The sequence below is a fragment of the Lagenorhynchus albirostris genome, chromosome 15 (assembly GCF_949774975.1).
Source record: "Lagenorhynchus albirostris chromosome 15, mLagAlb1.1, whole genome shotgun sequence".
NCBI classification, from domain to species: Eukaryota; Metazoa; Chordata; class Mammalia; order Artiodactyla; family Delphinidae; genus Lagenorhynchus; species Lagenorhynchus albirostris.
In genome coordinates this window covers 72012837-72038052 of record NC_083109.1, presented here as the reverse complement: position 1 = coordinate 72038052, position 25216 = coordinate 72012837, and the positions used below count along the sequence as shown (strand labels likewise).

Below are 25216 nucleotides of genomic sequence, written 5' to 3'. Positions count from 1 at the left end.
GTTCCTCAGAAAGGCCTTTCTTGGCCACCAGCCTATAGTAGGTCTCCCCTGCTATTCTCTCTCACAGAACACTGCTCATGTCCCTCATGGCACTTATCACAATTGTAATGATCTATTTATTTGCTTTACTTTTTTATTATATGTTTCCCCACACATACACTGTAGCCAATGACTTGTTCCGTATTGAAGACAGTATCTAGTCACTAGATGACGTTACATGAGGCTTCCAGTGACTCTAAGATCTGGGTCAGGCAGGAAATGCCATCACCATTTCAAAGATGAAGAAACTGAGGTCTTGAGAAGCAAAGTGACTGGAGTAAGATCACCCAAGAAGTCAGCGGCAGAGCTTCGACTTGAATACAGGTCACCAGGTTCTAAAGCCATCCCACGTCTCTCTAGGAGGTTTTAGTGTTAGATAGGCCTGGGTTCAAATCCTAGTCTGTCACTGAATAGCAGCTGTTTAACCTGGAGCCAGACACAAAGCCGGTATAAAAGGAGAACCAGGGCTTCCCTGGTGGCGCAGTGGTTGAGAGTCTGCCTGCCGATGCAGGGGACACGGGTTTGTGCCCCGGTCCGGGAAGATCCCACATGCTGTGGAGCGGCTGGGCCCGTGAGCCATGGCCACTGAGCCTGCGCGTCCGGAGCCTGTGCTCCGCAACGGGAGAGGCCACAACAGTGAGAGGCCCGCGTACCACAGAAAAAGAAAAAAAAAAAAAGGAGAACCAAACTCACAGGGTTGAGCCGAGGACCGAATGCGCCGAAGTCGATAAGCATTTAGGACGATGCCTAGTGCATCGTGACTGCTGAAAGGATGAGGACTGAAATATTCCCCAGGTAGGACTCAGGAGTCCCATCTTACCTCAGCACGATCACCTGGCTCTCAGCCCCTACAGCCACATCTACCAGGCCGTCCCCGCCAAGGTCCTTCACCCCGTGGATGGAGCGTCCAAACCATCGAATTCCTGGGAGCATCCGGGTCCCTTCTATCCGCTGAGACCAAGAGAGAAATTCATGCTAAGCTGGGGAGAGGACGGGTGGAAGGGCGGGAAGAGTCGGGCTGAGGAGTGGGGTTGGGGCTTGGTGGCTGCCAGCTGCCTGGGAATGGGTTCTGATTGGCAGGCGGGGTACCTCACCTGACTGGGCCAGGGGCTCAGCCCCGCTTGCTGCCCATTGAAGATGTACACAGCCCCCTGCTCTTCCAGAGGGGCTCCCACGGCCACGTCCGTCAGCTCATCCCCATTGATGTCCGTCAGGGCAGCGATGACTGCTCCAAATCGCCCAAGGGGGTAGCCGGGATCCCCGTGCAGCTCTGAGACCATGGCGAACCCCAGCTGGGAAGGAGCAAGGCAACAGGTCCCACCTCAGTCACTCAGCACTAACCACTGGACCGCCAGGGAACTCCCCACCTTTGTTATCTGTGTGACTTTGTGCCTTTGGAAAGTTGCCCAGCCTTGCTGAGCTGCGATGTTCCCATTTGTAAAATAAAGCTCATAGTATCCCAGAAGGTGATTACGAGAATCAAACGAGGTATCCTACATATAAAAAGTTTGGCACTGGGCCTTGCACACATTTTTACCCACCTCTGCATATTTGCTATCGTTTGTCGTTGTTCTAAAGGTCTGATTAACACAGGATCAGGCAGGGAAAGGCTTTCAGAATAACTGAGACCTGAGAAGGCACGGGAGTCTCTTTCTCCCACATCCTCCACGCATTGTCCTGGTCCCCACCTTTTTTCTCTGGTAGATAAACACCCGGCCTCCTCTCTGCTCGCCATAGAACAGGGGGGCTCCAACCAGCAGCAGCTCTGTCTCCCCATCTTGGTCCATGTCAACGCCACACAGCTCGCCGCCAAAATAAGAGCCAATCTGCAGGGAGAGGAAGACGTTTGAGGAAGAAACCTAGAGCAGGACACTTCCCTCCCCATCAAGTGCACCTTATCCGTCCTACTCTAAGCCCTCAAATGAAGGTCCAAGTCCTGGATCCCACTCAGAGCCCGTATGAATTCAGACAAGTTGGGATCTTAAATTGGCAAGTGGGGATGACAAGGCTAACCTCAGAGGCTTTGCAGGGGAACAAATGTGACGGGCGAGTGCTCAGCAAGTGCGTGCGTGTTCGGAAGACAGCAGGAAGCATAACTAGCGTCACTCCAACCCCCTCTTGGGCGGACGCCCCTGCAATCACGCTCACCTGGATCCCATCTATTTTCTGGATTTGGCTCCAACGTTCTCCGCCCTTTGGCTCTTGGAACAGCAACACCCGCCCCACGTGCTGGTATCGGGGGGCTCCAGCTGCCAGCAGCGACGTGGTCCGTCGGGAGGGCAGCCAGGTCACCGTGTAGCCTGAGGAGAGAGCGAGTGTGGGCCTTGGAGTTAGGAACACAGTGGCTGCTGGACGAAGGTAAAACCCAGCGGGAAAGGTGGCAGAGACCCTGAGAAGCTGGGTTAGTAGCAAAGACGCATTGAGACGGCCAGAAGACCTTCTCCCGAGAAGAGCAGCCACGTGCTCCGAGGAGTACAAATCCTGCCGTCAGGGTCTAAGACTGCATTTCTCGAACTGTGGACCACACGCATACGCAGGACGAAGCGGCCGCGTGCTGCAGGGTAAACATCTACCTGAGGTTCAGTTCACCTAAGGGTTTATAAAGGAGACTACCTTCTTTTTTTTTTTTTTTGCGGTATGTGGGCCTCTCACTGTTGTGGCCTCTCCCGCTGCGGAGCACAGGCTACGGACGCTCAGGCCCAGCGGCCATGGCTCACGGGCCCAGCCGCTCCGCGGCACGTGGGATCCTCCCGGAACGGGGCACGAACCCGCGTCCCCTGCATCGGCAGGCGGACTCTCAACCACTGCACCACCAGGGAAGCCCCTACCTTCTTTTTAAAGAGTAAAATGAAATGGAATATATTAGTAAGAAGAAGGCAAAGTTTGCATGAAGATTAAAAATAAAGCAGCAGATGCCTCAAGACTGCCAGCCTGCCCTGTTTCAGACTTGGCAGCCCCTACATTGCAAGACCCAACTTCTTAAAACCAATCTCTTTATAGGTGATAGATAGATAGATAGATAGGAAAAGAGAGAAGAAGAATTATGTATCTATATAGAGGTACAGATACAGATATACATATAGATATATCCTATGAGCTTTGTTTCTCTGGAGAATCCTGACTGATAAAATAATATATACATATGTATGTTATTCTTTACATATATATGTGTATATATAAAGAGAGATAAACAAATGTGGCAAATGTTAACAACTGATAAATCTAGGTGAAGTGTATATGGATATTCATTGTACTATTAACTTTTCTCAAAGTGTGAAAATTTTTGCAGAAAAATTTGGTAGAAAAGATTAAAGATGCGTTTCAGTGAAAAAGTTTGGTAAGGTAGTACAACTCAGTCAGCATGGAGACACAGCCTAATAAAAATACTGAAATTTAAACATAAGGAGTGGTGGACTTCGCTGGTGGCATGGTGATTAAGAATCCACCTGCCAATGTAGGAAACACGGACGGGTTCGAGCCCTAGTCCAGGAAGATCCCACATGCTGAGGAGCAACTAAGCCCATGCACCACAACTACTGAGCCCGTGCACCTGGAGCCCATGCTCCGCAACAAGGGAAGCCACCGCAATGAGCAGCCCGCACACCACAACGAAGAGTAGACCCCGCTCGCCGCAACTAGAGAAAGCCCGTGCGCAGCAACGAAGACCCAACGCAGCCAAAAATTAATTAATTAATTAATTTTAAAAAAACCCATAAGGAGTGGTGATTGTACAGCACAGAGAATATAGCCAATATTTTATAATAACTATAAATGGAGCATAATATATAAAACTTTTGAACCACTATCTTGTATACCTGAAACAAATATGTTATTGTAAATCAACTATACCTCAAGAAAAAAAAAAGCAGGAGACTTGAAAACATCTCTGCTTCAAGATATCACTGAGGTTATCTACCTACTTCACAACTCCTGTGGTTTAGGTTCCCTGCCCTCTGTTCCTACACTGATGAAACGCTGGGGGAAATGCCGCAGGAAATTGGACCAGGGATTGGGCGGGAGCCAGGGGCCACCTCCCAGGAATGCTCTGAAGATGACCCAATTTGAACTTCTTTGTTTATGTTTTTTGAATTAATTTTTATTGGAGTACAGTTGATTTGCAATGTTAGGTTAGTTTCTACTGTACAGCAAAATGAATCAGTTATACATATACATATATCCACTTTTTTAGATTCTTTTCCCATATAGGTCATTACAGAGTACTGAGTAGAGTTCCCTGTGCTATGCAATAGGTTCTTGTTAGTTACCTATTTTATGTATAGTAGCGTGTATATGTCAGTCCCAGTCTCCCAATGTATCCCTCCTCCGCATGACCTTCTTTGCTCAGAGCAGTTGAAAGTGAATGAGAAAAACAGATGTCTGAGACTCTATAGCCCATGAGGGGAAGGGTGAAGAGGCTGAATCACTCTCCTGCTTCTTCATGTATATTCCTGAAGTACAAGGGTTAAGAAATTGCCCTTTGAAATCAGAGAGACAAGGTTTTAATCCGAGTATTCCTTCTTCCTGGCTGTATAATCTTGAGTAAATTACTTCATGTGTCTGAGCCCCAGTCTTCTCGTCTAAAAAAAAAACTGGGACAATATCAACCTTATAGGGGGGTTTTAAGGATTAAATAAGACCGTGGATGTAAAATGCTTAACACCATGTTAGTGAGATCTAAACTAAGATCAAGATTATATTTACTTCTACATGTACACAGCACACATACATCTGTGTGTGTGTATATAGTGGTATGGCTGCCTAACTAGAGATTCAACTCTGGGTTATTTCTTCTTATTCAGTGAGCAAATTTGCCAGCTATTTTGCAGTACAGTCATCTCTACGTATCCGCAGGGGATTGGTTCCAGGACCTGCCCCGATACCAAAATCCACCACAGACGCTCAAAGTCCCACAATTGGCCTTTGGTATCCCCGGCTTCCAAATCTGGGGATTCAACCAACCATGGATCATAAACGTGGAACCCGCAGCTGCAGAGGGCCAACTGGATACTGAAGAACAGAAAACCACCTTGAAGGCAGTAGTGTAGGTGCTGCAGTGTAAGTGCAGTGGTTACTAAGCACAGATTTGGGGCTGGACTACCTACTAGTCTATGACCCTGGGGAAGCTATTTAAAGTCTCCTGGGCTCAGTTTCTTCATCTGTAAAATACAGATGATAAAAATACCTACTTACAGGGTTGTTGGGAGGATACGATGAGATAAAAATAAGTTAATATGTGCCATACACTTAGAACAGTGCCTGGCACATAATACTGACTCAGTAAAGAAAAAGAAAAGGAAAACAAGGAAAAAATCAGAGGGCAGTCTCCCTTAGAAGGGTAAGAGTAGATGCACGATGAATAGCACCAATTTTCCCAAGGAAAGTATTTAATAAGATCTTGTGTTTTGAAAGTTTAATAGTAATCTTTGTGTACTGAGCCCACCCCCAGCCAAGGGTCATGGGTGAGGCAGGGTGGAGGGTGGTGGTTCTAGATCTATGAGGAGGTAGAACCTGGAAGCACTCCTATCCCAGGGCTCTTGGAGTCAGTTCGTGCCTTGAGACAGGCTGATTCTTTGAATGTGAACTAGAAGAGCTATAACCCCAAGCGCAAGGGTGAGGCCATTCTGCTCCTGAGACTGGCATCAGCTTGGATGGACAGCATCCCCAGGACTGTGCAGGACAAGACACCATGAGGCAGAGAGAAGCAACAGCAGTTGGTGGATTGACCAGCCTCGTTTCCTCTGTGCTTGGTATCTGAGAACTCTTGAGACTGAACCAACCCTGGAGTTCCTGGACAATTCAAGGGGAGGAAGCCTCACGGAGGAGGGGCTGGTCCTCCCACTGATGAGGCAGGTTGTTTTAAAGTGGACTCGGGATTTAATTTATAGGTATAACTGAGTAACGACACAGAGAAGTCACTGCCATTGAAAAAAGTTTATCACTCACAGCTCCCCAAAGCAGGCGTCACAGCAGGCCATGCAGGGCCACATGGGAGAAACCCCAGGGTGGAAGGAGCAAGGGGAGAATGGCCCAGAGCTGTTACTGCAGTTTCGGTGGGAAGGAATGAAGGAGGCAAGGCAAGTTGGAACAAGCTTAGGACTGGACGGTTTGAATGATGTTGGCAGGCTCTGGGCTATAGAGGTGGTCTTCAGTTATCTAGTACCTGGGCCTGGGGTGATTTACATCAGGGTGGATACTGGCCTGGTGTGTGAAAGTTAGATAAAAGGGTGGTTGGGATGCAGTGTCTGGATTGGCCAGTTGGCCTATGGAAGGCCTGCTCCCAGGCAAGTTGTTTTCTACCAGTAGGAATTAGCTGGCCCTGGGAGGAGCAGTCTCTCCAGGATTAGCAAGGCCACACGATGTCAAAGCAGCATAAGGTACAGAAGATAAAAACATGATTAATACACAGGTGAAGGGTTAGTAAGGGAAAAATGAAGACTATTATAACCATATTTAAACTGAGTTTGTTCATGTTGTTGCTTAATTGCTTTCATTATTATTTTGAAAGTTAATCTGAGTGACTCCCTGGTTCCCCAAAGCTGAAAGAACCCAGCAGAAAAGAGAAGTACTCACCCAAATATCCTGCCCTCACTTCTGGTGTCAATGGTTCATTCCCAACAAATGTATCACCCTGCAGGTCTGTCTTCAGATCGAGAAAGCCCCCAGCCCAGTCCTTGGCTCCAGCGGCCCCTACAATGCCATGGTCCTGCCCAGGGAGGGAGATGAGTGCGGGTCAGCTGCGTTCCCACCACATCCCTCAACCGGTAGTGTCAGGCCCGCCACTCACCCTTCTGAGATCCGCGCTGATCCCGCTGGAGGACAGCTCCATGTCGAAGGATGTCAGGTCCTGTTTGCTTGTGCCTGAGGGACGAGGTAGGGAGAATGGGCCGAGACCCAAGGAGCAGTGAAAACAGTGTTGCTCAAGAAAGGACTGAGGAAAAAACACAGCATCTACCCGTAGGCAAGGTAGAAAGAGCATGAACTGTTTTTTTTTAGGCAGCTCTGTGCAGCTTATGGGATTTTAGTTCCCCGACCAGCGATCGAACCTGGGGCCCTGGCAGTGAGAGTGCCAAGTCCTAACAACTGGACTGCCAGGGAATTCCCAAGAGCATGAACCTTAGCGTCAGACGGGGAAGCGACTTATGCCCTGAGTCTCCCGCGACTCTCCACGCGCCCCAGGTATGGATATTCCGTTCCCCGACTCAGCACGTCTAAGAGGCAGATCTTGATTTCTGCTTCTACTCAGGCTTCCCCTCTACAATGAATAGCACCCCACACCCACCTAGTGACACGCTAAAAGCCCCGGAAACAACCTTGATTCTTCCCTTTTCCCTCCATTCTACCTCCAACACATGACCAAATCATGACAGTTCTACCTGCAAAACACATCTGCCCACTTCTGTGAACCGTCTGTATCACTGCCACACTGGCCCAAGCCATCCTCCTCTTATGCCTGACTAAGGCAGGGGCTTGTTAATTTGGTCTCTTTGACTTCATTCTTTTTTTTTTTTTAAATTAAATGTATTATTTTTTTGGCCGTGCTGCACAGCACATGGGTTATTAGTTCCCTGACCAGGGATCAAACCCGTGCCTGCTACAGTGGAAGTGCAGAGTCCTAACCACCGGACCGCCAGGGAAGCCCCTTTGACTTCATTCTTCCTCTTTCTATGCCTGTTTTCACAGAGCAAGTTGTGTACTCTTTTTTAAAAATGTACATCAGACCTCATCTTTCCCTTTCTTAAAACCCTTCGTAACTTCTCATTGGTCTGAAGACTAAAATCCAAACTCATGAGGAGCTGGGAGGCCCCTGCCTTCCTCTCCAAACTTCTGTCTCCTTTACTCCCCACGCTGCTATCACACTGACCTTTTTTCCTGTTCCTCCAGCACACCGAGCCCTGCCCCATCTCCTGGCCTTTGCACTTGATCTGCTCTCTGACTATAATGCCCTTTGCCCACACTTCTCCCATGACTGTCTGATTCTCATCTTTCATGCCTCAGCTCAAAAGTTATCTCAGTGAATTTTCCCTCACTTTAAAAAAAAGCACCTCACGGGATTTCCCTGGTGGTCTAGTGGTTAGGATTCTGGGCTTTCACTGCTGGCTCAGGTTCAATCCCTGGTCAGGGAACTGAGATCCCGCAAGCTGCGCGGCGTGGCCCCCAAAAAATTGCATCTCAGAAAGGCCTTCCTTGAAAAGCTTATTTAAAGTGGCTTCTTCCAATTAAATCTGTCTTACCACTTTACTCATTTTCTTTATAGCACTTACCACAAGCTTGAATCATCCTGTTTGTTTACTGACTTTCTTTATCCAACCTGAATATGAGTTCTATGTTGGCAATATCCCTGAGAGTCTGAGTCACAGCGCCTGCTCCATGGTTGTTGCCAGCATGAATAAATAAAATGAAAATAATACCACCAGCCTTGCAAGGATACTGAGAAGAACCGATTCAAGGATATAGATAAAGTGCCTGTTACCTGTAAGCTTTCAAGAACCGTAGCAATTATTATGAAGATTTGTTCATCCAATCAAAGATTTGTTCAACAAATCTCATGAGTGAGATTTGTTCACTCATTTAGAGTCACTAAATATTTGGTGCCAGGGATACAGGGGTGGGAAAGCAGGCACAATACGTGTCACTAAACCTCTCAGTTTAGTGTGGGAGACAGACACCTAATAGAGAGTTCTTTTTTTTTTTTTTTTAATTTATTTTTTTGACTGCGTCAGGTCTTAGCTGTAGCATGTGGGATTTTCCGTTGCCGTGCTCTGGCTTAGTTGCCCTGCGGCATGTGGGTTCTTAGTTCCCTGACCAGGGATCAAAACCACGTCCCCTGCATTAGAAGGTGGATTCTTAACCACTGGACCACCAGGGAAGTCCCCTAATAGAGAGTTCTAATACAATGTATGTCACAGGGGCTGTGACAGGGAATGTACAGTGGTTAAAGCAGCACGTGGGAACCCAGATCAGCGAGAACTTATCAGAGGGAATGACATCTAAACTGTGATCTGAAGGATGAGTAAGGGCAGGGAAGGATAGAGGATAAGAGCTATGATTTATCAAGAGTCTACAAGGTACCAAGCACTTTGCTAAGCAGTCATTAGGGCTTGAATTGTGTCCCCTGAAGAAAAGATGTCTAAGTCCTAACCCCTAGTGCCTCAGAATGTGACCTTATTTGCAAATAGGGTCTTCTCAGAGGTAATCAAGTTAAAATGAGGTCATTAGGGTGGGCCCTGATCCAATCTGACTGGTGTTCTTATTAAAAGGGGCAATTTGGACACAGAGGGACAGACACAGAGAGAAGATGATGGGTAAACACACAGGGAGAAGACGGCCAGGCGACCAGAGTGATGCAGCTACAAGTCCAGGAACACCAAGGACTGTTAGCGAACACCAGAAATTAGAAGAGGCAGGGAAGGATTCTCTCCGAAACCATCACAAGGAGCATGGCCCTGTCAAACCTTTAATTTCTAACTTCTAGCCTCCAGAACTGCAAGACAACACATTTCTCTTGCTTTTTAAAATTTTTTAATTTTCATTTCTCTTGATTTAAGCCACCTAGTTTTTGGTACTTTGTTACAGCAGCCCTAGGAAATGAATACAGCAGTTAAACCTTACAACCCTCTGAGACTGGTATCACTATCCCCCTTTAACAGAGAACAATGAGGCTCGGAGAGGGAAAGTGACCTGGCTGAGGTCACACAGCACAGGCAGAGTGAATTCTTGAGCAGGTCTGCCTGGTCCCATTAAATATAATCCATTGCCTCTTCAAGTGAACTGAACACCAAGGCTGTGTCCTAGTGAAGGGGCTTCCTGGGGGAATCAGGTATCTTTCAGCAGACTAAGCTACCTGGGGAAATACTCTCCCATAGGCAGTCCTCCATCTGGCGACTACAATCAAACCTCTTATTCTGGGCCAAAGAAGAGGGCCTGTGGGCTCCTTGCACTTGGTCCCTGCCTGCTTGCCTGTCTTAAATAATTTGAGGCCCAGGACAAGTGACAATGAGGGAGCTGAGTGAGGAGAGGAAGGGATTATAGTCATTCTACAGGGCTCAGCTGATGCCTACAAGATATAGGTCAGCTCGGGGACCCATCCTGGACCAGGCTGAGCTTCAAGAGGAAGACAGACTTTCAGAGGGAAATAGAGGCTGCTCCTAAATCCCCCTCCCTTAAATTCCTACCTGAGGTCTTTTAACCGGAGAGCTCTTAACACGGTGACAGACGCTCTGTAAGCTCCGGTGATTATTATTCCGCGTGTCCTTAGTCTGCTGTCCCAAGTGAGGTTCTGTATACATCCCCCTGAACCCTCTCTTCCAGGGTCTGCCACTCACCTTCAATGACATAGATCTTTTTTTGCAGCTCGGTGAATAGATCTTTCAGCTTCTCAAACGTGTCCAGAATCTTTACAAACTCCTCCGCAGGTTTTGAGGCAAATTCATGGAGTGTCTCCTGACTTTCCTTGGTCTTAAAATACTTTCCAATCTGGAAGAAATGGAGAGTGAAGAGCTAGCATCCCCAGAATGGCAGACCAATTTTCTGTTATTTTCACAAGACCCTGGCCCCAGGGAGAAAAGGAGTGGGGTTCAGGAATAGGAGAGGGAAGATGGGTGGTAAGAAGAGGCAGGGACCTGGAGCCCGTACCCCAATGATGTAGCGGATGATGTCTTTGGCCGCGTCAATGTTGGCTTTGTCAGTGGCTTCCCCGTCAGTGATGATGATAAGCACTTTGGTGGCATCTGGCCGGGCCCCCAGCTCTTGCCGGAACACCTTGGTCCTGTGTCCAGGAAGGAGGGGATGTGAGAGACTCCCCGTAAAGGGGAGTAAGGTCTCCCTCTTACCCTGCTCATTAAGTCACTGTCCTGCTGCTTATGCCAAATCCCTTCTCACAATTCCCAGACAGCTATTCCCAGCCTTCAAAGCTCTCCTCTGAACCTCCTTCCTCACCCTGTTTGCCAGCCTCCTTCTGGACCAGTGGTCTTCAACTGAATCCTGGGCAGCCACGAGGCTGTCCCAGAGTCTGTGGGCAGTGAGGGGAAACTCTGGGCTTCCTACTCTTCGTTTCAACCACGTGGCAACTACCCTTTAATCAGTTAGATATGCTGGTGATCTAGGTGAGATTCCAGTGGAAGGAGGGGCTCCATGGCAGAAGGAAATTGGAAAGCCACTCTTCTAGAGAAAGCCCATATAACACCCCCTTCTGCCTCCCCTACCATTGCCAGGCTACTTGTACATCTCTGCTGCAGCAAATCTCCTAGGTAATCAAAGAGACTTGTTTCTGTGTCGATTTTTCCCCAAACCAGATTTGCTGCTGTATCTCTGGCTCCTGACTCAGAGTAGGTGCTCAGTGCACGTGACAGAAGAGGAAGAAGGAAGGAGTGAATTCTGGACAGGCCGAGACTCCAAATTCCTGCCCTGCCCACAGCCTCCTTCTGAGGCAAGACAGGCTGCCCACAGCTTCCACTGGGACAGCCGCTCTATTTGAACATCCTCCCCTCCTCACCCCACAGCTAACCAAAGATGGACAATTAATCCAAGAGCAGCCAGTCCACAACCCCTGACTTATGGCATGACCTGTACTGGGAACAGAAGCTGAAAGTCACCGGGAGAGACCACAGTGGGAGGTGAACAGATACAGAGAAGAGGGCGGGAGAGCTACTTGGAAGCTGCCACAGACAGAGGAACCTGATGGGCAGGGTCAAAACCACGTCTTGTTCTATCTCGGATGCAAATGTTTCCCCAACTTCCATCCACCTGGACATGGCCTATCATGGATCCTCCTCATGGATTTCCACCCTGGTTTAAACCACTATCATCTCTCATCTGGATTTTTCAGTGTCTGCGAACTAGCATCCCTGTTTCCACCCTTGCCCCTTCCACAGTCTAATATCAACCCTGCAGCCAGGGGGATCCTTTTAAAAACATAAATCAGATTATCACTCCTTTGATCAAAACCACCAATGGGGCTTCCCTGGTGGCGCAGTGGTTGGGAGTCCGCCTGCCGATGCAGGGGACACGGGTTCGTGCCCCGGTCCGGGAGGATCCCACATGCCGCGGAGCGGCTGGGCCCGTGAGCCATGGCCGCTGAGCCTGCGCGTCCGGAGCCTGTGCTCCGCAACAGGAGAGGCCACAACAGTGAGAGGCCCGCGTACCGCAAAAACAAAAAACAAAAAACCACCAATGATTTTCATCTCACTCAGAGGAAAAGCCAAAGTCCTCACTAGAGCCTCATCCAGACTTCGATGGTCTCTCTGACTTCATCTCCTACTACTTGAACTCATCACTTACTTCTTTCCAGCCACACTGGTGTCCTAGTTCTTCTGTGAACATCCCAAGCATGGGATCAGGGCCTCTGCTGTTCCCTCTACCTGGAACGGTCTTCCTTCAGGTATCCACATGGCCTGCTTCCTCACCTCCAACAAGCCTTTGCTCAGATGTAACCTTCCCTGATCTTCCCATTGAACATTGCTTTATTTTTCTTTGTAAAACTTACATCTTCTACTATATGATCCAATTTACTTATTTATCCTATTTATTACATTTCTCTCCCCTACTAGAATGTTAAGCTCCAGGAGGGCAGAGATTTTTCTTTGTTTCGTTCACTGTTAATTCCTAGCACCTAGAAAATGGCAAACAAAAACCTGCAGACCAGAGCCAGCCCACAGCTTGTTTTTGTATGGTCTCTGGGCTAAAAATGGTTTTTATATTTTTGTTTTTAAAGCGTTACAAAAACAAAGAAGAATATGCAACAGATAACTGTTATGTGGCCACAGAAGTCTAAAATAGTACTATCTGGCCCCTTATAGAAAAAAATCTGCCAAGTCCTGACCTGGAACACTGTCTGGCACACAGCCAGATGGTCAAGAATTATTTATGAAATACATTTCCATGACCGCTTCTTTTTGTTCCCACAGTTGACACATTTTGGGGTATCTTCCCATCCTGTGGGGACCCAGTTCTCTAAGAACTGCCCCTTCCCAATGGAGGTGGGACCCCAGAATCCATGTGACTCTACGTCATGAAGTAGAACAAGGCCTTAACTGGGTTGACCCATGGACACACAATCTAGGCTCAGCCAATCAGATTTCCTCTCCTGGAGGCTAGAATTCAGGTTGTTCACCTGAATTGAGGAACTGAGGCTGCCATTTTTTCAATGGACATTGTTTGATCATGTACCCACCAGAGCCGTCTACAGAGAGAAGAATGAAGTAGACATGACAGGTCAAGTAAGCCCCAGAAGAAAAGAGCTGGAAACACATGCAGAGTCTTGAGATACGTCACATGCATGTTTAACTTATGCAAATCCAACTATACATGCTTGGCAAAGAAATATAAATGAAAAATACAAGTGTAATAGTACAGGAGATCCTTTCTGCTATTTCACTCAATCTGAGCGTATGCCCCGGGGGAGCATGAGATAGGAGATGTAATTCTCTTATTCCCCAAAGTGGTCTCAGTTTCCACGGCCACTCTAACGTTTAAATACAGGTATTTAAAAAATACACAATATGGCCCTTTAACACAGTCCAACTACATTCATCTAGGTCTCAATTTAAACACAGTAATCTGGTCCAACTCTGGGTTAGTAGGTTTAGAAAATCAGGATATGCTAGTTTCCAATATGGGACTTGGATATATTGACTCTGATGAACAATTCAAAGAATAATTCAAAAATAACTTGACTCTCTGAGATTTGTATTCATACACTGACTTCAAAAGCTGATCCCCAACTAACATGTGACTCTACCGTGGCTGCCATCATTCACAATCTCTTTTCAAGTTCTGGCTCTAATCCCTCATGAGGCCTGGAAATATCTCTGTCCCAAAGGTTCATGAGCTATCCCTGCATCCTCTCACAAATTCCCCTTTGGGATTTAGCTGGTGTAGAGTCCTGTTATAATCCAAAGAACCCCGGAATTCCCTAGCGGTCCAGTGGTTAGGAGTCTGTGCTTTCACTGCCCAGGGCCCAGTTTCAATCCCTGGTTGGGGAACTAAGATCCCACAAGCCACATGGCATGGCCAAAAATAAATATAAAAATAAAAAATAATCAAAAGAACCTGGACTATAACACAATATTGTAAATCAACTATATACTTCAATAATAATAATAATACTAATAAAGAACCTGGAATAAAATTGCTCCAGTAGAATGCTTACAATAACCTGTCCCTTGCTGAACCCACCTGTTGAGTTCCTACAGCCTGCAACTTGAAGAAGCTAGTGCGCACAGAACAACCGACGGATGGGCTCTCTCACAAAAGGGAACTCACGCGACATAGTTGATGGCACCAAAGGTGTTGGTCAACAGGCGCATGTGTTTGACTTTGGCAAGAAGAATATCAGGGTCCTTCCAGTTAACATAATCCAAGAAAGTAAATTCTGTTTTGTAGTTTGAGGAAAACTGAACAGCCGCAAACTGGAAAAACGAAAGAAGACAAAAAATGTCGTTACATAGTCCTTCCCACTTGTTTGCTCCAATCTCTACATTTTTTTATAAGTTTATTTTATTTTATAAATTTATTTATTTATTTTTGCTGCTTTGGGTCTTCATTGCTGCGCTTAGGCTTTCTCTACTTGTGGCAAGCGGGGGCTACTCTTCGTTGTGGTGCGCGGGCTTCTCATTGTGGTGGCTTCTCCTGTTGCAGAGCACGGGCTCTAGGCACGCAGGCTTCAGTAGTTGTGGTGCGTGGGCTTAGTTGCTCCGCGGCATGTGAGATCTTCCCGGACCAGGGCTTGAACCTGTGTCCCCTGCATTGGCAGGCGGATTCTTAACCACTGCACCACCAGGGAAGTCCCACCCATCTCTACTTCTTTTTTTTTTTTTTTTTGCGATATGAGGGCCTCTCACTGTCACGGCCTCTCCTGTTGCGGAGCACAGGCTCCAGACGCACAGGCCCAGCGGCCATGTCTCACGGGCCCAGCTGCTCCACGGCATGTGGGATCCTCCTGGACCGGGGCACGAACCCGTGTCCTCTGCATTGGCAGGCGGACTCTCAACCACTGCGCCACCAGGGAAGCCCCCTACGTCTTATCCAGGACCTGGGCAACCCAACTCCACATTCCTGCCTTGAATCGTTCTTTTGTTTTATTTTTTCGGTCACACCTCTCGGCATTCGGGATCTTGGTTCCCTGACCAGGGATGGAACACATGCCCCCTGCAGTGGAAGCATGGATTCACCAGGGAAGTCCCTCGAATCATTCTTTTGAAAGTGAGGCTGTATATAAACAAACACAGAAATAAATCAACCTGGAACCCGTTGTGGAGTGCTGTCTGCTGGGCTCCGGTTCTCTGGATTCTGCCTACCTCACCAATAGAGATGGTTCCCAGCAACCATATTTCTGCTGAGTGACCCTGCTAAACAAGATACAGTTGGCTGGGACTGAGGTGAGGCCAGTCAGAATCTCTCCTCTGAGAAACTGGAATTTGCAGAGGGAGGGGTTGGTGGACAGGAAGATTGGAAAAAAACAACAACAAAAAACAAAAAACCACCTCCTGAAACTTTAACATGTGAACTTGGGAGCTTTCCACAGGCCCATGTGATCCAAAGAAGCTGAGAGCCAGTCTACAGAGAGAAAGAGAAAGAGAGAAGGAAGCAAAAGCCAAAAAGAAACAGAAATGAGAATTAGGGAGAATTCTGGAAGCAGAGGTCCAGTAATAGCCATGCCCTTAGGTTCTAGAGAAAACTTGTACTAAATTTTCCCTTTATGCCCTTAGCTAGCTCATGTAGGCATCTATTGCCTACAACCAGGAATCCTAACTGATATATTTACCTGGTAGGAAGAGTTGCTGAGTTTCTTCATCACATCCTTCATGAAGTCCAGAATTTTCTGAAATTCATCTTGCTGCAAGCTCCTTGAGCCATCAAACAGAAATACCAAGTCTACGTTGCCCTTTATACATTCTACAGAGGTCAGACACAGAGGGACTTGGTGAAGAGTCTCTGGGGGTTGGCCTGCCCATGCCAGTTCCCATGTATGGGCAACCACTTGGAGGTATTTTTACCCACTGGATCCCCCGTTCCTTACCCTGATAACCAGGGTGCCCTTGCAGCACCGGACCACTCAGATTCTGGCGGAAGAGGTAACACAGGCCACTTAGATAGATGTTCTGGTCACATGTCCGAGACAGCCCAGGGTCACAGGCCTGAAGGAATCAAAGATTTTTAAAAAGGTTGGGGCTTTCTCTTGCTGTGTGTCTTTAGGGCATCATCAACCAAGAACAAAAGCCTTCAGGGTCATCATCCCCCGACCTCATTCCCATCATCCAACTGGTTACTAAAGCAAGGTAATTCGGCCTCCAGGTATCTTGTATCAGTCTCTCCATCCCCACTACCAATGTTATATGCCAACGCATGCTCGCTGCCTATAGGACAAAGTCTAAACTCCTTAGTTTGGCATTCATATAGTTCACAGTAGGCACTATCCTACATTTCCAAACCCATCCCCTTCTATTTCCAATTACACATTCCGTGTTTAAGCCAAACCAAATGACTCCCTATTCCCAGAATATACAATGATGTTTCTTTCATTTATGACTATCTTTCCTGCCAGACTGTAATTTCTTGAAAGTCAGGGCTCACGTCATGGTCATCTTTGCATCTCACTCCCCTTCCCCCATCAGAACCCAGCACAATGCCAGGCATGTAAGAGTAGCTAAGTAATCAAGCTCCAATTAAATACTGGATAACTATTTCACTCGCTTAGCCTTCTATTTCTTATATACTTGTGTCAGAAGGATGCTGCTGGGATGAACTGTAAAGAGTAATGGACTTGTAATCAAATAGGAATTATATTCAAATCCTGGCTCTACCTCTTTAAAACCATGTGACCTTGACCAGGTCTTTTAACCCCTTTGGTCCTGTTTCCTCATGTGTAAAATCTGTATACTGATCCCTATCTCACCTGAGTGTCTTGAGGATTAAAAGAGATAAGGCAGCGTTTCCCAAACTTTAGGCGTTTGTGTACCAGTTCACAATTTCTGTCATATGGGCATATGATCCACACTATTATTAATATTTTATTTAACTAAAATTTACTTTTTTTAAAGAATTGAAGTATGGTTGATTTACAATGTTGTGTTAATTTTTGGAGTACAGCAAAGTGATTCAGCTATATATATATATATATATATATATATATATATATACACATTCTTTTTCATATTTTCTTTTCCATTATGGTTTACGACAGGATATTAAATATAGTCCCCTGTGCTATACTATAGGACCTTATTGGGGGAGGGAGGATGGAGGAGGGAAGGATTGGGAGTTTGGAATTAGCAGATGCAAACTATTATATATAGGATGGATAAACAAGGTCATACTGTACGGCACAGGAAACTATATTCAATATCCTGTGATAAACCATAATGCACAAGAATGTGAAAAAGAACATATGTATAACTGGGTCACTATGCTGTATAGCGGAAATTGACACAATGTTGTAAATCAATTATACTTCAATAAAATTAAAAACAAAAACAAGAAACAAAAAACAAAACCCAAGAGGAACTTGTTTAAAATTTACTGTTTTAAACTTTACCCTCATCCTATGCAGTGCGAGCCAAGAAATCGTGAATTTAACGTACCTGTTGAATATTTTCTCTAATAAGCCATTAAATAAATATATCTATTAAAACATTAAAAGTTGTGTACCACCACAAATCACCTTGTATGTTAACGGTCACAGATATTGTACGTTTGGAAAAAACACGGAGATAACTAAGGTCTCAAAAATAGCTGACTGATAGATGGCTCTCAATAAACGCTGACTGAATCTGAATCTTTCTGATGCCTATAATCTTCTATAGCACGGGTCCCCACTCCCTCGGCCCGCTACCCTTCTGGGGCCTGTTAAGAACTGGGCCTCACAGCAGGAGGCGAGCGGCGGCGAGCAAGCAAGCAAACCTTCATCTGCCTCTCCCCATGGCTTCCCTTCACCGCCTGTACCATCCCCCACACCCACCCCCAAGCCCGGTCAGTGGAAAAACTGTCTTGCACGAAACCAGTCCCTGGTGCCAAAAAGGCTGGGGACCGCTGTTCTATAGGATCTTTCATCCATTTTTTTCTTTCCTTTGTCTCCCTTTCCTAGCATCAATCTTCACAGGCGCTGATATCACACTGTACAGAACTCTTACCAAAAGGCTGTCACTTGTGGGGTCTGTCGCCAAGGTCATTCCCAAGTACTTGGAGGTATAGTTGGAACCTGCAGGCACCAGAAGATTGGTCTGGAGGAACTTAGGCAATCCAGGTGTGATGGGGTCAGCCTCAATTTCCCGATACCATTCCTCCCAGCTCCCAAATCAGTTACTCACTACTCAGTCTGACTGGCAAACAGTGTCCAGTGCCTGGGTGGCACTGATAGAGGTTTCCCATGTTGTTCCCCTCACCTGGAGCTCCCACGACAACCCTGATGAGAAATCGCATCTGTGAGATGGAGTTGCCCAGGCCTTTACCCCCCCCACTCCTACCTATTAAGGGGGTTTGGACCCCCCACAAGATATCTCAAAGCAATTCAGCCACTCCTCTTCTGGGTGACTCCTCAGCCCCCATCTCGTCCCTATTGAATCCCAGATAAATAATCCGATGTGACAGAATTCTAGAAAGTTAAGGATCTTTTCCATTTACAGTCCAGAAAAACAGAGGCCCAGAGAATGATCTGCTAGAACGTCACAATACGAGTTCATTTAATCAGCCAACAATTCAAAAGTCGTTTATGGCTTACCTGCTATGTGCTAGGCTGTGGTATGTACTAGGGAGGGCTGGGGATTAGGGAGAAAAACCAAATCTCTGCCATCGAGGAGCTCACTGTCTAGTCTGGGAAAGAGTCTGGAATCTAGGAAGTATGGCAAAGTGTTTTAGGGGTTGTGATACATATCCCCTTCTATTAGGCACTTATAAGGTGCTTTAATGATGGATGGTCCACATCCTACTATCTGATGGCCTTGCTCCTGTTCCTTGGGTCCCACCACGGACTCCTCAAAACCGGAAGGTCCTGGCCAGGGCAGGGAGGACCTGCGGCGACAGCTCACCCATTTCCAACCTGCAAGACGTGGTACCCAAAATGCCTCCCGGCGTCTGGGATGGAGAAGTTTTGCACGTGTCGCACATCCAGGTTGTAGCTCCAGGCTGGGGCTGAGGGAGACCAGGACCAGGTCAGCTACTTCCGACCAGGGACCCCCCACGACCACCTCAGAGCGGCGGGCGTTGATTGGCCGCAACCCACGTGCCCCCAGTGGGCGGCCTCACCCGCAAAGACCTCGCTTCCTTCTCCCCAGGCCACCCACACCCCGGGCAAGGCTGGCAGCCCATTTCCTGGACTCCAGGAAATGTGAAAGCAATTCCCTACTACCCAGAGCTCTGGCAGCGCCAGGGCCTGGGGAGGACACACAACTTCCCGATTGGCCCATCAGCAAAGAAGGAAGGATGAGAAGGCAGAGGTCCCTAAGAGAGGAGCAGTCCGAAGGGGCCCCCCCAACCCGAGGCGGTGGGGATACCCCAAGGCAGGGTGTATCTCCCCACACACACCCACTTCTCCCCTGGGCTTGGGGCCCCGTCGCCCTGAAAACTCAGATAATTAGCCTCAGGCTCCCTCCCCGTGAAAGTTCAAGATCCCCTGATCCTGTGAAGCTGCCCCCTCCCTCTTGTACTGCTCCCTGCCTCCCCACCCCACCATGGACCAGTCTCTGCCATAACCATTAGATCTCAAATTCCCCCATCACATCCCCCACCTAAGCCCCAAACTGTCCTTTTTGGCCTTGCTTTCCTTCCAGGCCTCAGGCTCATTTCACATCTTAAGATGTCATTTCTTTCCCCCCTTCTCCCTCCAGAATTCCTGGGCCCCACGTTACCTATGGCCAATCCCACACTTAAAACAGCTGCTCATTTACTCTGGTTCCACAAAGCCCTGCAGTTTCCCTGGTCACAGACACATGTCCCCTCCCCTCCCCACCTCTCTTGCCTACCAAAGAGAAAAGGCCCAGACAGCAGCAGCCTCATCACCATGATGCAGGAATTCATCTTTCAAGGGGCTGGAGGGACCCGACCTAGGTGCAGTCTCAGAGGACTCTTGGGATTTACTGGCAACCTAGACAGGGTGAAAGAGGGAAATGATAATGCCTCAGGGCCTCTTGCAGTGGAAATTTCTCACAGAGGCGCCAGGCTGGTGACACTGCACTGGGGGAGAGAGGGTTGTGCCTGGAGGGGTTGTGAAACCGCATGGGTTCAGAGAGGAAGTGTAAGCAGGTTAAAGACACTTCCTGTGCCTGCTTGCATTTTCTTATCATCCAGCGGCAGGCAGCACAGTAGTGCTGCCCGAGAGCTGCTGTGTCTCAATCCTTCACCAGCACACAAACTTAAGATTCGTTCAAGTTCAGTGGAGGACTGGTCAGATAAACTGTGGTACAACCGTAATGGAATGCTATGTAGCCACAAAAAAGGAGGATTGAAAAAAAATAAGATGGGGGGGAAGAATGATGTAGCTTTCTCTTGATGTTGAAAGATGCCCATGATACACTCACCATCGAAGAAAAAGAACAAGTTACAGAACAGTATATTTAATAATTCGTTTTGAGTCTAAAACACAAACAAAAAATAATAATTTCCACAGAATGGGAGATATAGGATTTGCAAGTCATCTGATACGGGACTTGTATCCAGAATATATAAAGAACTCTTGTGGGACTTCCCTGGTGGTCCAGTGGTTAAGACTCTGCACTTCCCCTATAGGGGTCACGGGTTCCATCCCTGGTCAGGGAACTAAGATCCCACATGCTGTGCAGCACTGCCAAAAAAGGAAAAAAACAACAATGACAAAACAAAACAGAATATATAAAGAACTCCTGTAACTCAATGGTAAAAAGACAACCCAGTTTTCAAGTGGGCCAAGAATTTGAATAGACATTTCTCCAAAGACAGTATATAAAATGGCCACTCCGTACACGAAAATGTTCAACATTATTAGTCATTAGAGGAATACAAATCAAAACCAAAAGATACCACTTCACACCCACGAGGATGACTAGAATAAAAAAGAAAGAAACTAAGTGTTCGTGAGAACGTGGAGAAATGGGAACTCTTGTGCTTTGCCGGTGGGAATTTAAGCTGGTGCAGCTACTGTGGAAAACAGTTTGACAGTTCCTCAAAAAAGTTAAACATAGTTTCCATGTGACCTAGCGATTCCTAGGTCTAGACCCAAAAGAATTGAGAATATGTTCACCAAAAAACTTATACACGAGTGCTCATAACAGAATTATTCATATTAGCCAAAGACTGGAAACAATGCAAATGTCTACCAACTGATGAATGGATAAACAAAATGTGGTCTATTCATACAGTGGACTATTATTCAGTCATTAAAACAAGAATGGAGTATTGGTACATTCTACAATGTTTGTCCATGTAGAATGTTTGTACATTCTACAAACATTCTACAATGTTTGTCCATGGACAAACCTTGAAAATCATGCTAAGTGAAACAAGTCAGGCACAAAAGGTCAGATATGGTATGCTTGCATTTACATGAAATGTCCAGAATAGGCAAATCTATAGAGACAGAAAATAGATGAGTGGTTGTCAGGGCGGGGGGAGTGGAGAATGTGGAGTGACTGCTCTTGGGTATAGAGATTTTTTTTGGAGTGATGAAATGTTCTGGAATTAGATAGTGGTGATGGTTGCACAACTTTCTGAATATATTTTTAAAAAACACTAAATGGTATGTGATTTATATCTGGAAAAAAAAGAAAGATAAATGGAAGTTGAAATTATGGGTGTGTTTGTAAAAAAAAAATCTGAAAGGACACACAACCAAACTCTAAACAGTGATTACCTCTGCAGAATACGGATTACACATTTCTGCATTATCTGGAAGAGGGTGTATAACTTGGGTAATTAAAAAAAATAAAAATATTAAAAACACAACAGAATAGAGGAAGTGTATTTGTTTATGGGAAAGCAACACTGATACACTTCTTATTCTCTCTGTTGTGAGGAAATCCTGCTCAACCTGCAAGGCCACTGCCCTGGAGAAGACTTTTGCAGTCAGATTACCCATAATCTACCGCCAGGCAGTTACAACTTGACGGGCTGGCTCTTGTTAATTAGGTGATATTAAACAGTCTTTTTCAAATTCAGTTAAAATCAGATAAGTCAGACTGATTTCTTTGATTCTCTGTACAGCAGTTTCAATTTACAGCTAACCAAATTCTTTTGTTTTGTTCTGAAATTACAAAAAGAATATACATTTTAAAATTCAAACATCACAGAAGTGTATAAAGTAAAAGGATATAAACTCTAGAATAACCATGGTTACCAGTTTGGAGCCCTACGTTCTTCATGACAAAAAATTATTAGTTCTAGTAGTTAACCATAGAGGTTTGATCTGTTTGGAAAAACTATAATTCTCCTCTCACCACGGAACATCTAATCCAGAATTAATAGTCAAATTAGCCATCTCCAGTGTGAAGGTTTTCCTTTACACCAGCTTCAAATTTTAGATGCTTGAGTTAGGGCTTAAGTTTATAGAAACTTTAAGTGTATCAGTAGCAACGAATAGAACACCTGGGATGAAAGGATTCAGGAAACACTCTCAGAGTCTCCATTGCTTGGATTATATTAGTTTATGTGTATGTTTCAGCAGGTGGGTATACTCATTTGTGTATTTATCATGTTCTGGTTTTCAGTTTAAAAAAACAAAAGAATTATACATATATATATAATATATATATATTTTCCCCCACTTTTTTCAAGGTTTATAAGGCTGAGGAACTATAAAGTACAAGTAAGCCCCAAAGCTTCTAGGAAGTCAGGGGCCCAGTGCAGGAGAGAGCAGGTGATTCCCCTGAAGAGCTGGGCTGCAAGGATCTCAGGCTGAGACCACATGGGGAAGGCCTGAGGGGCAGGATGCATCTTACACACACACACACACACACACACACACACACACAGACACACACACACAACTTCTTCCCTAGTCATGTTCGCCAGCTGCCTTCATCATAACTGAGACTGTCAGTTCTCTGAGGGCCCAGATCCTCTGAACTGTCTCTCCATTCCATCCCTTCTGTTAGAACCTCCATCAGTTTTCACCTGAGCAATCTATTGCCACTGCAGCTCTTCTTTCCCTCAGTCCCCTCCCCCTAGAGAAGGTTCTACCTCCCAGCTACTCGCACAGTAGCCTTGAGAAACCTGAGCGTGTCTCTCTCACGCTTTAAAACCCCTGATGATTCCCCTTTTGCCCACACAAGATTGAGTCTGAGCTCCTTGGTATGGCTTTCAGGGGCCTTGTTGCCTCTCTGTGCCCCATGGTCTAACCTACTGAATGTCTCCTCAGTGGGCAAACAGACCGAGCATCTAGAGAAAAGTTTATGAAACACAAAGTGTTGGCCATACTCGCACCCCTTTCTGAGGAAAGCAGCTTCAGTAGGTGGTTTCTGTATGATGTCATATTGACTGCATCAGATGAACAGTGTGGAACGGATTCTGTTGGCGTGGTGATGGCTGAATGGACCTGAGGTGATGCCTGGGGCAAAGATGGCCACGGATAGACTGGACCCAACACATGCAGCTCTCTCCAGGATGGCTTGGTTTTTCCACTTATGAATTGTTCCCCACAGGGTCGTGAAAATGGACTCAAACATATCACGTCACAGAGGAGTGACAAATGAGATCTCAGATTGGGAAGTTCCAGGTTACACAGAATCCATGCAACTATGACTGAGCCAGTGGGCTGGATGCCTCAAGTCTGTGTGTCCTCTGTGGGGTAAAATGATCTCAATGATGTCTTATTTTTCTGTAGGTTCATCTGAAAACGATGAGAGAGAATTTTCTCTTGCTCCACTCAAGAGAGCAAACAGGACTTTGTATCATGCTCTTTTGTATCTTCATCACTGCTCATTCCATGGTCCAAGCCATCACCATCTTGTGCCCAGATTTTTTTTTTTTGCATCAGATTATTTTATATTTTTTGATAAATATATCAATGCAAATAATACTGTAATCCATGTTCCCTTCTCCTCATGCCCTAGAAGCAATAATTACAATTGTTTGAGGGTAATGATGCTTTTATATTTTAGTATGTATAAGTATCACAATATATATCTATATATATGTGATATTTATGACTTTTAATTGACATAAAATGATTTCAAAACTGTATAAAATGTTCTGCACTTTGGTAACTCATTATTATGTCTATGAGATCAATCAAAGTGAATATATATAATTCTGGTTTATTCCTTTTGATAGCTGTATAATATTCCATTGTTTTGATATGCTCATATGCAGTCTTCCTTTTCTGATAGATGTTGAGTTGCAACGTTTCAGTAAAAATCCTAGTGTATGTCTTTTTGTATACTTTTATAAATTCCCTTATGGTATACCCCCAAGGATAAATTTTAAGTCATAAGGCATACACATCTTCAAAGACAATGTATAATAATACCTGATAATAAATTGTCTTTCAGAGTAGTTACGGCAATTCTACCAATTCTCCTCTTCTTTATTTGTCAATATCTCACTTTTTTCCCCTTGATGTTGTTGTTGACTGAAAAAACACTGCACACCGTAAAAGCAGTGAGCTTCAGTTTTTGGTTTTTTTAAAATTTATTTATTTATTTAGGCTGTGTTGGGTCTTCGTTTCTTCGTTTCTGCGTGGGCTTTCTCTAGTTGCGGTGAGCGGGGGCCACTCTTCATCGCGGTGCGCGGGCCTCTCACTGTCACGGCCTCTCTTGTTGCAGAGCACAGGCTCCAGACGTGCAGGCTCAGTAGTTGTGGCACACGGGCCTAGTAGCTCCGTGGCATGTGGGATCTTCCCAGACCAGGGCTCGTGTCCCCTGCATTGGAAGGCAGATTCTCAACCACTGTGCCACCAGGGAAGCCCAAGTTTCAGTTTTATTGGGGGACCTTATTGAGAACTATAGCCCAGGAGACAGCCTCTCAGATTGCTCTGAAGAGGTAGGGGAGGACCCAGTATATATGTGATTTTTTTGGCTGGGAAAGACATGTAGTCAAGCATATATCTTGGTAAAAGATTACTAATCTAATCATAAAACCCAGCTATCTCAAGTTAATGATCTTAGTATTTTCTATGTCTGGGAAGATGCAAGAATCTAGGGTCATTGACATTCTCCCTTAGATATGCATCTTAATTATATATCCAAAACAAAGCTCCATCTTACTGTTCTCCTTCCGG

At 46.0% G+C, this 25216-nt stretch overlaps 1 protein-coding gene across 2 annotated transcripts in view; it reads right to left on the bottom strand.

Moving 5' to 3' along the window:
* Nucleotides 1-20077, bottom strand: part of ITGAL (integrin subunit alpha L) — a 40747-nt gene extending 20670 nt beyond the window's left edge. For both annotated transcript variants that reach the window (XM_060122192.1, XM_060122193.1), the window contains exons 1-15: nt 19992-20077; nt 19059-19161; nt 18345-18436; nt 18165-18232; nt 16055-16172; nt 15800-15930; nt 14299-14444; nt 10672-10804; nt 10362-10512; nt 6824-6897; nt 6610-6742; nt 2188-2339; nt 1728-1865; nt 1134-1331; nt 860-990 (exon numbers count right to left, since the gene is read on the bottom strand). In XM_060122192.1, coding sequence (XP_059978175.1) covers nt 860-990; nt 1134-1331; nt 1728-1865; nt 2188-2339; nt 6610-6742; nt 6824-6897; nt 10362-10512; nt 10672-10804; nt 14299-14444; nt 15800-15930; nt 16055-16172; nt 18165-18232; nt 18345-18436; nt 19059-19161; nt 19992-20046 — 1823 coding nt within the window. In that variant the 5' untranslated portion in view covers nt 20047-20077. The remainder of the gene's footprint in view (nt 1-859; nt 991-1133; nt 1332-1727; nt 1866-2187; nt 2340-6609; nt 6743-6823; nt 6898-10361; nt 10513-10671; nt 10805-14298; nt 14445-15799; nt 15931-16054; nt 16173-18164; nt 18233-18344; nt 18437-19058; nt 19162-19991) is intronic.
* Between the last annotated feature and the right edge of the window lie 5139 nt (nt 20078-25216).